Below are 18,815 nucleotides of genomic sequence, written 5' to 3'. Positions count from 1 at the left end.
GAAATATCTTGAATGGGTTCAAACTGGGGTTTGCACATTGCCTCTAACACCACAACCAAGTCCCACTGGGGAACACGGGACCGTACTGGAGGTCTCAGCCTCAGCGCACCGCGGAGGAAACGTGTAATTAGGGGGTGTCTTCCCAAAGACTGGCCATCGAGAAGGGCGTGGTAGGCCGCAATGGCCGCCACGTAAACCTTCAGCGTGGAGTGGGTCAACCCTGCAGAGAGCCTGGCCTGTAGGAACTCCAGAACTGTACCAACTGGGCAGTTTGCTGGGTCTAGCTGGCAGTCTCTGCACCATGAGGTGAAGAGTTTCCACCTTAGGGCTTACAGTTTCCTCGTTGAGGGAGCTCTGGATTGGAGGAGGGTCTTAACAACCTCGGTTGAGAGACCAGCTCCTAATAGTTGTGCCCCCTCAGGGGCCACACCCACAGCTTCCACAACTCCGTGCCCTGTGCCTGTGAGAGTAGGTCTGTCCTGATCGGTATCTCCCATGGAGAGCCGTCGAGGAGCGAGACCAGGTCTGCGAACCATACTCAGCCCGGCCAGAACGGGTTACTAATAACAGACGGACCCCATCCCGGCGTACTCTCGCCAGAACTCACGGGAGCAGAGCAATAGGGGGAAAGGCATACAGACGAAGCCTCGGCCAGGTCTGTACCATAGCGTCCAGTCCCAGAGGAGCTGGATGAACTAGAGAGAACCAAAGGGGACATTGTGATGTCTCTTGAGTCGCAAAAAGGTCTACTTGAGCCCTGCCAAACACTCTCCATATCTGCTTCACCACCTCGGAGTGAAGCCTCCATTCCCCGGGCCTCGGCCCCTGCCTCGACAGTATGTCTGCTCCCATATTTAGTTTCCCAGGAATATATACTGCTCTTAATGAGAGGAGTTTGTTCTGGGACCACACCAGGATCTGGTGCGCCAGCTTGTACAAAGGACGTGAACGCAGACCTCCCTGGTGGTTGATGTAAGCGACCACCGATGTGTTGTTGGTGCGCACCAACACATGGTGACCCCTTAGGTCTGGGAGGAAGTGCTTCAGTGCACGATAAACTGCTAGCATTTCTAGACAATTGATATGCCATGTTAGATGGCGACTGCACCCCAGCCGGTGAGAGATGCGTCCGTCGCTAGTATTAGCTCCCAGCACCAGGCCCTGATTCAAGAACCAAGGTTTCTTCCACATGTCTAAGGCACGGAGGCAGCGCCGCGTGACCTTGATAGTGCGAAGTAGATTGCCCCTCGGGGAAAATCCCTTGGTCTTGAGCCACCACTGTAGGGGTCTCATGTACAGCAGGCCAAGAGGTATCACGTTGGATGCAGCTGCCATCAGACCCAACAATCTCTGAAATTGTTTGAGAGAAAGTGACTGGCCTTCTCTGACTCTCTCGATTGAGATGAGGATCGACTCGATACGAGCAGGGGACAATCGTGCCTGCATCGCGGTCGAATCCCATACTTCGCCTAGATAGGTGGTTCTCTGAACCGGAGAAAGTACACTCTTCTTGGTGTCAGTCTCAAACCCAGCTCCCGCATATGTGCGAGAACAACATCTCGATGCCGAGCCGCAACCTGCTCTGACTGAGCTAATATCAAACAATAGTTGATATAGTTGAGAATGCGGATGCCCTGCATGCGCAGGGGGACCAGAGCCGCGTCTACACATTTTGTGAACGTGCGGGGTGAGAGTGCAAGGCCGAAGGGAAGTACTCGATATTGGTAAGCTTCGCCCCCGAAAGCAAACCTCAGAAACCTCCTGTGTTGTGGAAGGATGGATATGTGGAAGTATGCATCTTTGAGATCTATTGTGACAAACCAGTCCTCGGACCTGATCTGAGCTACAACATGCTTGATTGTGAGCATTTTGAACTTCAATCTCATAACTGAATGATTTAAGACCCTCAAGTCTATAATCGGACGCAACCCCCCATCCTTCTTTGGAACTATGAAATACCGGCTGTAAAATCCGGACTCCCTGTCTTGAGGAGGGACCACCTCGATGGCCTCCTTCTCTAATAGGGTTTTCACTTCCTGTTCCATAACTAGACCCTGCCTGGGGCCGACTATCGTCGGGATGACTACATTGAATATTGGCGGCGCAGAGCCGAACTGAATACGGTAGCCTTTTTCTACTATGTGCAGGACCCATTGAGATACATTTGGCAGTAGTTTCCACGCTGCTAAATAATCTACTAAGGGAATCAGTCTCTCGAGACTGACTTCTGGTGTAAGAGGCCCCTGCAGGTGCGGCGAGCGTCTCAGCCCCGCAACGCGCACAGGCGGAAGATACTAAGACCGATGCTCGCTGGGGACCGCTGTGCCCTGGAACACTGGCAGGGTTGGCAGATCGGCCCCCAGAGGGCGCTGAGGCGAGACGGGCACCGTGTACTGCGGTGTGTACCGCTCTACCCCAGCAGAGGCTGCCCTCTGAAACCCTGGGCTTTTGGTGTCAGGGTTGCTTGGCCGAGGGCTTCTATGACTGCCCTAAGATCTTGTTTAGGCTTAGAAGACCTCGGCCGAGAGCGTCGCTGGGACTCTCGTTCCCGACGCGGAGGAGCACGAGAGGTGACGCTCTGTTTCTGGGCCTCGCGATACGAGGAGCTAGGGTGTGGCTGGGGCATCTCCCGCCCAGATGCCCCGAGAGAGCGACGAGGGAGGAACTTATGGAACGCCGCCGCTTGTTTGCGGGCCTCCTGAAACCTGTCGACGACAGAATTGACTGCGTCGCCGAACATGCCAGTCGGCTTAATCGGGGCGTCCATGAGGCAGACCCTGTCCCGCTCTTTCATATCGGACAGGGTCAACCATAAGTGCCTCTCCGCGGCCACCATAGCTGCCATGGACCACCCAATCGCTCGGGCGGTCTCCTTGGTGGCGCGGAGGTAGAGATCTCTGTGCTGCTATATATCGCGGGCAGGGAGGAACACACAACCTATAACGTGATTTGGAATCGCCATCAGAATGCTTGGATTTCGCCTTGCTCTTCGGCATGACTTGGAGCTCTAACTGGACAGACAACAGTAAATAAAACTCACAAGACAAACAAGTGGCATTCACACACACAGCGCTTGCTGAAAGACGCGAAGCTGACGCCAGCTGCACGGCACGTGCTTTTATAGCTTCCTGGTCGCTTACGTCACCTTACCTGTGACGTCACGCTCTTCCATTGGACTGATTACACACGATATTCAGAGTTGCTCACACTAAGCGCGTTCCCCAAAGCGTTGTTCGACACAGCTCGAGTTCCTGAAAAGGAACTGTAATTAAATGAAGCTAGTAGATAAATCTTAACTCCAGAACTGACTAACCAGTTAATGTATAGCAAGAAGACCTACTAAATGAAGACCACTTTGAATGTACTTGTGCCTTTGTGCTTAGTTAAAATTCCATAAATTGTCACAGTAACATAATTCATGAAGATTATGTTATATTAAATAATATTAAAATAAAATATGAATTCAACTGTTTTCAGATGTAAATGTAAAGCCTGTGATGCTTTGATATAAATAAAAAAAAAAATTAAAAAAAAAAAAAAAACAATAACTATGGATACAGTAAGAAAACGCAATACAGCATCACAATATCCAACGACAGCTGTTTCCACCCACTTGGAATGAAGTAAGGCAATTAAAGACCTTTAAAGAACACAGCAAGATACAATTACAATGTAATGTGAGGTTGCAGTGTTGCATCAGTATTTACATTTATACTGAATGGTGTTGGCCAACAACAGTGCAACATGATTCTTCCCACACTCAATATCTATTGACTCTGTAAGATTTGCTTAGAGCGGCAGATTCTGTGGAAATAGGAGAAAGTCAGTCAGTCTCTCTCTTTCTCTCTCTTACAATCACCAGCCTTAAGGCTGGAGCAAAATAACAATAAATAAAATAGAGGATGTTAATCAGATAAATGTTTTATATGTACATCACCATTAGAAAGTTTGGGGTCGGCAAGATTTCCAAAAGGTTTTTTTTTTTTTTTTTTTTTTTTTTTTTTTAAGAAGTCTCTTATGCACACTAAGTATGTATGTATTTGATTGAAAAAATCTCTCCAGTCCATTCTTCAGAAATCATCCTAATTTTCTGCTCAAGCAACAATTTATTATTATCAGTCTTCAAGACAGTTGTGCTACTTAAGATTTCTGTGGATCCTGTGATACCTTCAAAGTTCAAATAGCATTTAGTTGAAAAATAGATTTTTTAAGCATTATACATGTATTTACTGACACTTTTGATCAATATAATGTGTCCTTGCTGAAAAAAGTATTCATTTCTTTCAAAAAAAAAAAAAAAAATCATGCAGACTTCAAACATTTGAATAGTACTGTATTATTACATTTATTTTTTTACATTTTATATATTATATTAATAACTTATTCTAGAAGAAATTTGTGAAAATATCTGTTTTCATGTAAGAATTCTGTATTCATCGAATCACTGATTAGATCCCTGATGAAGGTTTAATATGGACGACATATTTACGGCATCATAATATGATATAGACATATTTACGGCGAGTTACCATCAAACATGCAGTGGGCAGAAAAGATGATGGAAAAGGTTATGGGCGTTGATGGCGCAGTGGATAAGACACATGCGTTTGGTGTGAGAGACACAGGTTTGAATCCACTGTGAGACACCAATGTGTCCCTGAGCAAGACACTTAACCCCTAGTTGCTCCAGAGGCGTGCGACCTCTGACATATATAGCAATTGTAAGTCGCTTTGGATAAAAAACTAAATTAATAATGTACTGTAATGTAATGAGGAAGACTGAAGGTCTGGAATTCATGGCATCTTTCATTGGCCAAGGCCCTTCTATGAGGCTGTTTGACCAACATGTCAAACAACCAATCACAGATCGTTTGGTTCATCTTCACGCTTCGAGGTGTGGAAATGTTGCCAAAATTACAGATGGGGGGGGGCGCGCAAGATGGCGACCGGTGAGGAGGTAGTTTTGAGATGCTGAGGAAAAAGTTTGTTCCTTCACCTCATATCATTCTTTTTGTTTAATAAATTGACCAATTCAACATCTAAATGTAAGATCTTATTATTTACAAGACAATTAACATGAAGAGTTGCTGTAAATTGCTTTTGAACGCTGTAATTAACCCGGAGAGACTGCACTGAATGGCGGAAAAACGAGAGAGGGAGAGTAACGTTAAAGTTAAAAAGAAAAGCCTAACAAAGTCGCTGACTAAGATGAAGGATAAAGATGATAAAATGCAAGTTTGCAGCACTGACATTCAAACAGAGCACGCATATGTAGTGCAAGGCATCACAGTTTCTTTACCGGATTCAACGCCCAGCACCCCTGATCCGAAGAAAAGTAAAAATGAACCGTCTCTGTCTGAAATTCAAGAAAACATCATGCGTTGCATAAATGAAAGAGTCAACGGATTAGAGGAGCTCTTAAGAGCAAATACGGTGAGCATTGAAGCTTTGAAGAAAACGACGGAATTCCTTTTCAATGAAGTAAAGGATGTCAAAGATGAGGTGAAAATTTTAAAAAAGGACACGAAGGCGATGCATGAGGTCAGTGATGCGCATAGCAAGAAAATGTCGGAGCTCGATTCCAGGCTTAACGAGGTAGAACGGTACAAAAGAAGATGGAATTTGAGATTGTACGGTCTGACTGAGCAGACCGGTTAAGACGTAAAGGCACAAGTGGTGGATATCTGTTGTGCAATTTTTCCAGAGCTAACCACCAAAATACAACAAGATGTAGACATAGTACACCGGCTCGGAAGAAAATTTGATGGAAATGCCACGAGAGGGAGAACCGTCATCATCCAGTTCGTGTCCAGATCCTTACGAGATATGCTTTGGAAAGCGGCGAAAACCAGCACCTACCTGAGGTCCAAGGATCTATGGTTTGGAGAAGATTTAACTACTATGGACAAAGCTATACGCAGACAACTATGGCCAAAAGTGGAGGCTGCTCGGCAGGTAGGAAAGATGGTTTACTTCGTCGGCGTACGAGCCTTCGTTGATGGAAAGGAAATACCTTTAGTATTTAGTATACGGTTACAAATGCAGTCATCATCTGGATGGAATTTTGTGACATTTACAACAGAATATTTCTTTCAGTTTACGGTCAGAATGGATCCTTGTTAACTGAAATACTACAATATATTGCACTTGCACTGCATAGTTTTCAAAAGGTTTTGATTTAGTTTAAGTAATATTAAGGTCAATTTGGGTTGTAAGTTCTACTTTTGAGGTGTAGGAACATGTTTTGTTTCATATTTGTTAAATCTTAAGTTGCTAAAATAGCAAACTGGTATCTTTGTCAGTTTTATCTTTAAATGTCAGGGGAATTCGAGATTCGATTTGCTGAAAAGGAAAGCAGTTTTTTTGTTTTGCAGGAAATTTTAATGTGATTTTTATTTTATTCAAGAAACACACGCATCTTTGTCAGATCATAATTTTTGTAAGAGCCAATGGGGGGAAGATTTATGGATGACATATGGGAGTAATGGATCAGCTGGTGTTGCAGTATTAAAAGGTACATTTAAGGGGAAAATAATTCTAACCAAAATGCATGATTCAGGTCGATGGGTGAAACTGGTTATAGAAAAAAATGCTGAAATCTTTATTTTGGGAAATATTTACGCAAGTAATTATACCACACAAAGCAAAACTTCATTTTTGAATTTTGAAGACCAGATTGAAAAAAATAGTGGAACAATATAGCAATGTGAAATTAGTACTTGGAGGGGATTTCAATACAATGTGGGATTCTGAAAAGGATTGTTTTCCACCTCGTCTAAGTAACAGGTCTGTTCTTCCAGAATTGAATAATATGTGTTCTACTCTGGATTTGATTGATATATGGAGACATACGTATCCAGACAAAATTCAATTTACATGGTGTAAAGGAAACCTTTCTCAACAGTCACGTATAGACTATTGGTTAATTTCAAGGAATTTATTGAATTGTGTTAATGAAGTCTCTATAGAGCCTTCTGTTCTTACAGATCACAAAGCTATTTTTCTCTCATTAAATACAACTAAATCCAAAAATGTTAAAACTTTTACATACTGGAAAATGAACCAGAATATATTGACAGATGTGCAGTTTAGAGATAAAGCAAAAGAGGTTATCACAGATTTTTGGAATAAGGCAAATTTAACAAATTTATTTGGGGTACATTGGGAATTAATGAAGTATAAGATTAGGAATTCAGCCATAAGGAGGGGAAAGGAAATAGCCAAATATAGAAGAGAAAATGAAAAGAAAACTTATACAGGAAATTATAAGTCTTTCTGGAAATTGTAATATAGATCAAGAAAATAAAAATAAATTACTACAACTACAATTAGATTTAGATAAAATATATGAATATAAAGCGAAGGGTGCCTTCATACGATCAAGAAAGAAATGGTTAGAGGAAGGAGAAAAAAATACAAAATACTTTTTTAATATGGAAAAAAGGAATGTAGAACTTGCATCTATGGTCAAATTGAATATTAATGGACAGTTAACATAAAATTCTAAAGAAATATCAAGATATGTGGCTGAATTTTATGAGAAATTGTATTCTTATGATAACAAATTGAGTAATGCACAGTCATTCTTAGATTCTATTAAAGATGACATTAAAAAGATAAGTGAGTCTTCTATTGAAATGTGCAACAAGGATATTTCTTTAAATGAAATATCTCATTGTATTAACAAACTCAAAGACAATAAGTCACCTGGGAATGATGGTTTAATTAGTGAATTTTATAAATATTTTCAAAATGAATTATCCCCTTTTTTGTTAGCTGTATTTAGAGAAGCTATACAACAAGGTTATTTAACCAATTCACTAAGACAAGGTTTGATAACCTTATTACCAAAGCCCAATAAGGATATATTATTTTTAGAGAATTGGCGTCCGATTACCCTAATCAATAATGATGCAAACATTTTTGCACGGATATTTGCAGAAAGATTGAAGAACTGTCTTGATCCCATAATTGATGAATGTCAATCAGGATTTATGAAAGGTCATCATATTTGTAATAATATTAGGCTAATTTTGGATTTAATCGACTACAATGAATTTATTACAGATAATAGTTTTGTTTTATTTGTTGATTTCTTTAAAGCGTTTGATACTATTGATCATAACTTTATGTTGGAGACCTTAAATTATTTTGGTTTTGGAGTATACTTTAAAAAAGCTATTAAAACACTGTACAATGACTGTAACAGCTCAGTTAAGTTATCATATGCAACGTCTTCCAGGTTTAAAATCAATAGAGGTATGACAAGGCTGTCCCATTTCACCATTTCTTTTCTTACTTGTAACACAAACCATGGCCATACACATTAAAAGAGATACATTTTGTGGTATTACACTTTTGGAGAAAGAGTTAAAATGTTCTCAATTAGCGGACGACACTGCCATTTAAAAAAAAAAATGAAACTGAAGTTAAAAAAGCTATTGAGTGCCTTAATATTTTCTCTTCTGTATCTGGTTTATGTTTAAACATTAAAAAATGTGTGTTATTCCCCTTGAAAACATGTAATCATAATAACATTTTTGGTATTCCAGTAAAGGAGTTAGTAGATTATTTAGGTATTAAGATCTGTAAAGACCAAAAAGACAGAAATAATTAAAATGTTACACCAATCATTAGGAAAATTAAACAAAAATGTAATTCATGGTTAATGAGAGATCTTTCCTTAAGAGGAAGAATATTATTATCCAAAACTGAAGGATTGTCATGATTGGTGTATACAGCTCTTGCATTAGATGTTCCACGATTAATAATAAAAGAGGTGGATACTATTTTGTTCAATTTCATTTGGAAGAACAGACCACATTATTTAAAAAAAAAAACAGTTTTATGCAATCCAATTGAGGATGGTGGTCTAAATGTACTTGACTTTAATACTGCTAATTGTGTATTTAAGAACAAGTGGATAAAGAACTACTTGAACTCTAAAGGCAAAATTTGGAATATCATCCCTGAGTTCATTTTTGATAAACTGGGGGGCTTAGAATTTTTTTTTAGGTGTAATTTTGATGTAAATAAGATTCCGATAAAGCTTTCTTCTTTTCATAAACAGGTTTTTCTATTATGGATGCATTTAAAAATAAATCTTTATTTTACAGAAACTGGTACAATAATGGTATAATTTTGGTCAGACAATTATTTAAGAATAATGGACATCTTTTTAATTATTGTGAATTCCTTAGCTATTATAAGATCCCTGTAACAGCTAAGGAATTTGCAGTAGTATTTGATGCTGTTCCTAGTGGCCTTATTCAACTTTTATCAGGCAATGTATCTTCTGAAGCTATCCCCATATATATTAATAATCAGTTAAGTATTGATGGCGTGGATATTATAGATAAAAAATGTAATAACTTTTATATTAGAGAATTATGTAGAATTTTGTTATTGCCTAAATGCAAACCTTTTTGGAACTCAATGTATAATCAGATTGATTGGAAAGAGGTCTGGAACTTACCCAACAAATACTGTCTGATCAATAAAGTTAAAGAAATTACATATAAGATTATTCACTTGATTTATCCAGTGAGACAAGTAGTCTCAAGATTTTTTAGAGACATGGAAACTACATGCAGCTTTTGTAATACAGAAGAAGAATCAATAAAACATTTATTCTTTGAATGTGTATTTACCCAATTGTTTTGGATTAATGTTGAATATCTGATAGTTAAATTTACAAAAGTAAAGATTCAACTATCTGGTAAAGATATTTTTTTGTTATGCAAAAATAAGAGCGTGGAGCAAAATTTTGTTGTTAACTTCATAATTATGTACCATATACACAAGCAGAAATTGTCAAATAATAAACCTAAGATCATATTATTTGAAATTGAGCTTAAACATTATATTGAAGCCCTAAAAGAAGCAAGAAATAAAAAAGCGAAACGGATGTATAGAATTTTTGAATCCTTTTCTTTGTAATTTTTTTTTTTATTTTCCCCTGTGTAATTATTATTATTCATTTTTTTCATTGTTTCTTTGATGCTGTTTTGAATGTAATAATACATTGTGTTCCTCTGTATATGTATGTTGTTCTGCAATAAAAAAATAAATAAAAAAAAATACAGATCGGTGAGTAAAACTGTCAGACGTACTTTAAATATTTCACATACTTTTGAAAATCCAGCGTTTAGCTGATCCAGATAAGCGATCGTCATCACAGTTGTAAACACATTGACTTTCTTCTTTCATGAGGGGGTTTGGTGCCACGGTATCTTTGTTTCCAGGTGGAACGTTACAGAACACGATAAATAAGTCTCGCGGAAATCCTATAGAATGCAACCAATCCGATGATGACTTTGACACCCCTGAAGTGTTTCCACTTTTGTGTCTCATATGCATAGACATTTAGCCAACAATCCATGGGCGTGACGCAGGGGCGGACTGGCCATCGGGAGCACCGGGACATTTCCCGGTGGCCTGACAGTCATTCTGGCCTGCCGGCTGCCGCTGTGCAGTCGATCAGGCTGACGGGCAATAGGCTGGTATGCAACTGCAAATTAACTGACGGACTTATGAATCTACGAATCAGGCGATCTCGGAGTGAAAATGACACCACCACATGACCAAACATCAGCGAAGCACTGCCTAATTGGCTACATCCAGAGGCAGGCTTTATCTTAGAAAATCGCGCAAAAAATGGAGCCGCTGTTCAACTTAAATCTGACAAAGCATGTAATATGGTTTACTATAAATAACACGTTAAACAAACTGGGATCAACTAATATATGTTTCTAATGATGGAAGCGCATTCTGGATTCCCATTACAACAGCGATAAAAAATAAATAAATAATAAAAACCTGGACAAATCGTTGACTCTTGTTCAATACTAACACGAACACTGTATCAGTGCATTCTTTAAAAGTGACAGTTTTTATATTATTTGAACAGCAACAACAAAGAAATCACTCACTGCTCTTGATTAAAAAGCTTTTTTAACTTTAAAAAATAATAATCTTTAATTCATAGTCCAAAATGCAATGCTGTTTTACATTTGATTACTTTATTTAATTTCTGTACCTAAAAACTAATGCAAGACCTACCTAAAAAAACCCTGAAAGTCAGTTTATTTTATTAGTATCTTTACTCTATTGTATTAATTTGTGCTGTTGCTTGTAGTAAGAATATTCTTAATAATATGATATATATATTTTTTTTGAAAGTATAGTTTTTCCATAAACATAGCACAACTGTACCGAAACCGTGACTCTAAAACCGTGAAACAAACCGAACTGTGAAAAAGTTGAACTGTTCCACCCTAATATTTACATAATCATTTGGCAGACGGACGCTTTCATTCAAAGCGACTTACATTAGATAAAATCTATTAAAAAAAAATATAATAATAAAAAATAAACACAGTACTCCTGCTGTTGAACAAGAGAGGGTGGACAGTTCAGCTTTTGAGTCTGGGCAGGATCCTTCAGGTATAGTTTAAGCTATTAGCAAAACTAAACATGCTAGCTATACTCTTAAAAATATGTGCTTTTATGATTTATAAGGTCATCAGTAGTAGGACTGTGATCACGGGGATGGCTGCATAATTAATATAGATTATTGAAATTGCTTATTTCATATTGAAGAGAAACTCAATGTGCAGAGTGTGAGAGAGGGGAATTAAGGGAAAGATGATAGAGACAGTGAATGGCTTGATACTTCTTGATAGTTAATTTGATTATTTTGCCCGTCCACAGTCTAAGGATTTTGATTTATTTTTTAAATATAACCCAATACAAATAACTGAAAGAGCCAAAGAGTTTAGCAGTCTGGTGGACACATGAATTGGGTGGTGGTGACTACAGCAGCAGAGGTGGCCTGGGGTGGAGTCAGATTCCCGGCCTGATTTACTGTCCCAGTCCGCCACTGGCGTGACGTCTGAGGCTGAGACTAGGCTGCAGTTGTTTCCCACCCTTTGGCTCAGTGCTTCCATTCCATGAAACATCCACTTGTCCAAATGCGTGACCAGCTAGCCAGTTAACCTGGCATCTTCCTGTACAAGAGACAGGATCGCAGATCAAACAAATATTCATACAATCCACCTGTGCTGTAGAGGCCAAAGTCCCACTCTTGTATAAACACGGTTTATAATAATTCATTGTCATTGATTTTTGAATTTAGGTTGGATGGTGACACAAAGTATTTAATCCTTTCTGTATAAAAGTATTTTATTTCTCTCCTGTAGTCCCTCCTGTCATCATTAAGTTTGAGGAGCCACAGAAGTGGCATGACACGTGTATGGTCTTCACGGTGCGTGCAAACCCCCTGCCCACCCTCCGCTGGTACTATAATGGCAGGGAGATCAAGCCGACAGACTATGTTAAACCAAAAATGGATGTCTATCTGGACAACTTAGAGGGATGCCTCATATTCAAAAACCCCACACACCACAACAATGGCAATTACACTCTGGAGGCCAGCAACTTCCTGGGCGTGGCTGTCAAAACTGTGTACGCCCACTTTCTTCAGCCACCTTTTGATGGTACGTGACTCATTTCCACACGATTACATTGCCTGTTATTTTAAAACCTATTGTTACATGTTATTTATAGTATATATGTAGCATAATTCTTCAAAAACTCTTCAAAGTTGTGTGTGTGTGTATATATATATATATATATTGATAAATTGATGATGATGATGATGATTATGGACAATTTAGTGTTAAATACAAAATGTTTTTTCATTGTTTTATATATTGGCATAAAAAGTGGTCAGTATGATTTGTTTTTGTCATTGAAGTGGATGCTTAAACAAGGATACATTTTAACTGATCAAAACTCACACGCACACACCAAATGCACTAGTTTTCATAAAAATGTTTTAGTTTTCAGAACACACACGCAAAATTTTAAATATATTAAAATAATAATAAACAAGTTGTTTTAAATGTTAATGCATTTTCACAATATTACTATTTTTACAGTGTTTATGATAAAAAAGTTTTCTTGGTGGGCATTAGGGATTTAATACAGAAATATAAGAAATAAATGGTACCAAACACAATTTTTTGACCTCACAGCACTTTATTTGTGTGCACAAACATATATACATATATACATATATATATATATATATATATATATATGCAAATCATATGAAACCCTCATCTCTGATTCCACATCAATTTCCTTTAAAGTTTAATTGCATGTTAAACACTGCAATTATGGTAATGTTTACATATATACATGTGTATATATGTATATATATGTAAACATTCCCATAATTGTACAAGAAATGCACTGAAGGGTAAATGCTAATCATAGTATAATAACGTTTTAAAAATGTGTTTTCATATACAACTGTGTGTTTTCCCCCTCTTTTCTCAGTAGACTACACAGAATATGGTGAGTTTCTCCCTTTAATTGTTTGCTGCATGAATTTTTGTAACTTATTCATTAGGTTTGTTTATCATAAAACAAAGAATGATTTAGAAACACATCATTTGGTCTGTGCACTGAACAAACAACTACCCTCCAAACAATTACCTTGGCCTTATTCTCAGATGGCTGGCCGCCATAGTTGGGCATGCTGTTATTAGACCTGTTTTGTATTTTTGGCATAAAGTGACCAATATCTGTCAGTATGGGAGAAAAATCTGATCCTTTACAACAAGAAACTGTCCGAGGGACAATTACTGACCTTCACGAGAATGTTTATTATATTGACATCACCCTAATTTACAATATTTAATCAAGTTGAGGCACGGAAACTGCGAATGACAGACTGATACTTTCAGAGTTCTGGATGAAGTTAGATGGCTAGTGTTGGAGTATCAGGTCGTACAGTACATACAGTCCCTCCGTCGAGGAAAAAAAAACTGAAAACCATGAACAGCCTTAGGGTTCGGCTCGATACTATATGAATAATAGCAGCTCCTTAATCTCCCTAACGAAATGGCAGTAACCTTGCAACAGTCTAATCAAACAGTATTTGCCCCAAGACATATTTAGTGATTAATCCCCAACAGTTCTCTTAAAACAAGAGTTGTGTAGTCCTGCTCCTTGAGGGCCACCTTCCAGCAGAGTTTAGCTCCAGCCCTGATTAAACACACCTGAACCAGAAAATCGAGGTCTTCGGATACTGGAAACTTCCAGGCTGGCATGTTGGAGATAAATTATACAGCAGAGTGGCCCTTCAGGAGCAGAATTTGATTTTTTTTTGTCTTAAAATGGTTACTCTGAGTAAACACAAAACACCCATCACCTTTTAAAGGCTGGTTCGACAAAACCAATTAAGTTATGGCGTGTTTTATTAACAAGTCTGTAAATTTGTAGGTAGTAGTGAAAATTTATTGAAAATGACATGGAGGGAAAATAAAATCTGTGCTGCTTTTACAGTGGCTCCAATATGTATTTGGACACTTAAGTCACAGATATATTTTAAGTAATTTTGGAAAAAAAAAAATACATATAAATTTATATATATATATATATATATATATATATATATTTTTTTTTTTTATTGGTATAACTTTAGACATATAATTTTACATTTTTGTATTAAATTAATTGTATTACATTTTTAGCAAGTAATTATAATTAATTGCTAATGAATTATAATTGTATTAATTTTATACAAACACTATATCATTCAAATCTCTGGTGTTAATCTTTTTTTTTTTTTTTTCACCTCCCAAAATAAATTAATACTTCAACCAGGATGCATTAAATTGATCAAAGGTGAAAACATAAGTCATTTACCCATTTTGGGGTCACAGGAATGTACAGTATGTCCATGTGGTTAAAAAATATATATTTTTTCCCTTTTCTTTCTTTCTTTTTCCGGACACAACTACACTCTTGTTTGTTTTCTAGTGAGTCCGACTCCGACAGCTGTTCCAACCATGACACATCGGCCTGAAGAAGACACGTTTGGCGTGAGTGTTATTTTTGTCTCCTGAGATCGAAATCACTCATATGAAGTATAATGAGGTTACTTGAACATCTTGTTCCCAGGAACACACAGCAGAGGTGTTGAAAACAAACTATTCTAAAATATTTTCTTCATGTTCATTTTTCCCCCTCACATATTACCTCCTCTATCTTCCGGTTCCCTTGTGGCTTATATGTTTCACAGCTGCTTAAAAAAAGTACTTTTGTTCATCTTTGTGCTATAATTGACTAGATGGAGATTATATTCTCATCTGAAGGTTTTAATAGTGACTCGGGCACAAGCACAAAGATTGAGCATGACCCTCAATTGTTTGGAGGTCCTAACTATGGGGAAAAGCTTTTTGCTTCTGATAGCTTTATTCCAGCACTTTGGCTGCTTTGATTTAATGTTTATTGTCTTTATTTGGTGTTTATCTGGAGCATTTAGACATTATATTAAGTTGTATGCTTTGTATTTCCCATAAGGTACAGTAGTATATCTTGGCCGAGCCATCTCTCTTACAACACCTAACCTGAATTATTATTATAATCTTTTTTTCTTTTTATACTTTGCCCGTCTCTTTTCATGCAATTTATCAAAGCTACCGCTGCCATATTCAACTTATGACTCCAATTACATAAACCCCTCATGATTACAGCATCAACATCAATACAAATCACATAAACAAGTCAAGACATGCTTCGTAGGTTTGCTATAAAATTGCATTTTTCCGTCTGCTTGAGACTCAAGAGATTAGATTGAAATATTTGATGCATTTTAAGTTGTCAGTTATGTCATTCCTGTACTGTAGTTCCCTCATAAAAAGACTGTAAATATCATTTTACATTACAAATTATTATATTAACAAATAAGCTAATGTTTTAGCATGCGAGCATACTACTATTTCTGCAGTGTGTAGAATGTAAACAGAATGCATATTTTTTATCAGTGCGTACATGTAGAATACCCAGATTACCTAAATTGGCCACAGAGTCCTGCACTGGTCCATTTTTGGAGACCCGTGCCCGCCCGTAACCGCAAAGTTCAGCACCAGATCCGATCCGTCACCCGTGATATTATAAAAATTTAATCCGCACCCGCCCAGACCTTTTAATATTTGGCCCGTTACCCGACCAGCGCCCACGATAAATCACACACGCTGAACAACTATGGATTTACTTTCGCTTAAGGGAATGTGCAAATAAAGGATATCGTCCACAGGACCAGGTTTCAGCTGCGTTCTCCGTTCTTGAATTACAAATCCAGCTGTTTAAAAGTCTCTCTTACTCGCAGCGCTCAAGAAGCATCGACAAAAGTCACACTCTCGCAGTGGTGGTGACGTGATGGGTCAAATGTCATATCGTTGTTGAGTTTGTGTGATGATAATTTAGACATACAAATATTGCACATATTTTTCATCTGCGCTACTACCCGCCCGCAAAGAGATAATTATCTGCCGGCATGCCCACCGTGAATTTGAGGAATGTCACAATCCACCCGTTTTAGCAACTTTTATGCAGGTACCTGACCCATTGCAGGACTCTAATTGGCCAAAATGTGCAACTTAGCATACCATTTCCCAAGATGCAATGCTAAGAAATTCTAATAAATGAGGTTAGCCATTTGTATAAAACACACCTAAACCTTTTTCTGTACAGCCTTTCATCACAAATTTGTTAATGATACCTATTATTTGACCCATTTGCCGCTAGTTAAGAATTTTTTTGCATAGGCTTTGAATAATAAGTTAAAATAGCTAAACATTTACAGTGTGAATTAAACATGCAGTGTAATGAGACAATGTGACAACAATGAAGGATTTTTCTTCTAATTAGGCAGTAAACAGTTTATACCATGTGCAGTAAGCAGTATGCCAATATTCAGTTTCAAAAATACAGTAATCCTGTAAAACTGCTGACCTGCTAGAGCTAAGCTAAGTGCTAAACCGGTTTAGACTGTTATAAGTCTGGCTCTCATTTCATATTTTGGTTCTTCAATTAAATTAAATGTTGTGTTTCCTGCTCCTCTAGGTGTCGATTGCAGTTGGCTTGGCTGGCTTCGCCTGCGTTCTCCTTGTCGTTATGTTTGTGCTAATCAACAAATATGGCAGACGCTCAAAGTTTGGCATGAAAGGTAAGCCAGTGTAAACTATTCAGCAGGAAACTTGGCACATTGTGTTATTAGTGAAGTGTGACATTAACTGACTCATTTTTAATACCAGAAACTGTTATTTGTAGGAAGAAGGGAAATGCTAAAACGCTATGCAAATTTTCCTATTTTAAAAATTTGCTCTGAATCAAACTCTTGAGTTGAGCTCCTTGGTTTTTGCATATTTAAAATTTTGAAGTATTTAGCGAGGCAAAATCGGGTTGGACTGATCAAAATTTTCTTTGGTAGTTCAGATGTGTATGTACATATTTAATTGTTCATTAAACTGAGTTATAATGGGTGTCGTGTTTACCGATTTCAAGGAATGATGAGCCTGATGGAGTTTCAGCCACGCTTTTGGTCTCTAAATAGGATTCATGTCACTGTGCTGGATGGGCTCCCTTGGGTTTGTCTGAAGTCCAAAGCCTATGCATTGCTGGCGAGCAGTTAGCAGGCGCTGTAGTTAGCCGTCTCCTTGGTTACGCGTTGGGATGGCAGGATGCTAGGCTCAGTCATGCTTTCCTGATTCTCCAATGGGTTTGGCAGGGTTGTTGTTTTCCTTTCTTCTCTCAGAATCCTTCAAAGCGCAGTCGGTTTGGCTAACCATGATGCATTTTGGCAGTTTTTTTTAGCCGTAGCAGTGGGAAACAACCCTATTTTCCATCCCAGCTCTGACATAAAAACCAGAAATTTAAAATTTTCCCCCTTGACACCCAAGTCATTATGAATAGGATTCATCCGGATGTCATATAATGGCTTAGTAATGAACATTACGTGTGACATGTAGGCCCATGTGGAACAATGCAACACCAATTACACTACAACCAACACAAATGCTCATGTATCAAAGGGATAATTAATGTGATTCTTTCAGTCCCTGGAGTCTCTTTCCATGTTGTATTTTTCATTCAACATCAACTGGGAATGTAATGAGTGGCTCTGTCTAGTGGTAACCATGTCAGAGTACCCACAAGGCCCTTGTATTGCGCAGACAGAGCTGTAAATGAATGCGTGCCGTGTTCGCTGACTGTGTCTTGCCTTGGCACAATGCCACTTTCATTGACTTTCTCTGATTCATTTTGTTTCCCATGGGGACACCCCCCCCCCAGCCATGTTTTACAACTGCTACCCTTGTCTTTTCTTTCCACCAATCCTTGTACACCCTCCAACCCTCTTCCTTCTGTCACCCCCCAATCTTGTTGACAGAAAGCGAGAACTCTCAATCCTTTTTTAGCAAAGCTAATTAATTTGAGATTAAGCTGATAACGTAAACGGATGTGTAGTTAAGCAAGAGAATGGAAGAAGGAGGAGAGCTCTGGATGGTGCTGGAAGAAGTCCGGCTGCTGGTTCCGGCTTGATCCGACTTGTTCCGGCTGTTTGGATCTCCAGAAAATTACACAAAGATGATTGTTGTGCTTGGGATTGCCTGTAACCTGTTATTCAGACTCCAAAAAGAAAGAATATCAGTATAATTTCTATTTTTGCAAGAATATAAAGCATACATTGATAATGACATTGATCATTCACAACTGTAGTGGGTTTCTTAGCCTTTACTTTGTCGCCAAGGTTTTTCCAGAGCTTTTCAATCGGGTTTATATCAGTGTTCTGCACTTGGGCTTCAGTCTTTCATCAAGTTTGGCCTAAAATTTTTTTTCCTGTAAGACCCCAAAAAACATAACTTACTCTCATCACTACACTGTAAAACCCGACAAGTAAACTTAACTCAAACCGTTTGAGTAAACAGATTGCCTTGATTTAAACCATGTAAGTTTTAAAA

At 38.3% G+C, this 18,815-nt stretch overlaps 1 protein-coding gene across 3 annotated transcripts in view; it reads left to right on the top strand.

Moving 5' to 3' along the window:
- Nucleotides 1–18,815, top strand: part of LOC132133462 (NT-3 growth factor receptor-like) — a 246,746-nt gene that overhangs the window by 129,843 nt on the left and 98,088 nt on the right. For 2 of the 3 annotated variants that reach the window (XM_059546308.1, XM_059546306.1), the window contains exons 8-11: nucleotides 12,201–12,497; nucleotides 13,345–13,362; nucleotides 14,833–14,894; nucleotides 16,921–17,023. In XM_059546308.1, coding sequence (XP_059402291.1) covers nucleotides 12,201–12,497; nucleotides 13,345–13,362; nucleotides 14,833–14,894; nucleotides 16,921–17,023 — 480 coding nt within the window. The remainder of the gene's footprint in view (nucleotides 1–12,200; nucleotides 12,498–13,344; nucleotides 13,363–14,832; nucleotides 14,895–16,920; nucleotides 17,024–18,815) is intronic. The other variant, XM_059546307.1, reaches the window with a different exon arrangement.

This window comes from Carassius carassius, chromosome 50 (genome assembly GCF_963082965.1).
Source record: "Carassius carassius chromosome 50, fCarCar2.1, whole genome shotgun sequence".
In the NCBI taxonomy this organism is placed as follows: Eukaryota; Metazoa; Chordata; class Actinopteri; order Cypriniformes; family Cyprinidae; genus Carassius; species Carassius carassius.
The sequence above is the reverse complement of the archived record's forward strand: the minus strand, read 5'-3'. Positions and strand labels throughout refer to the sequence as shown.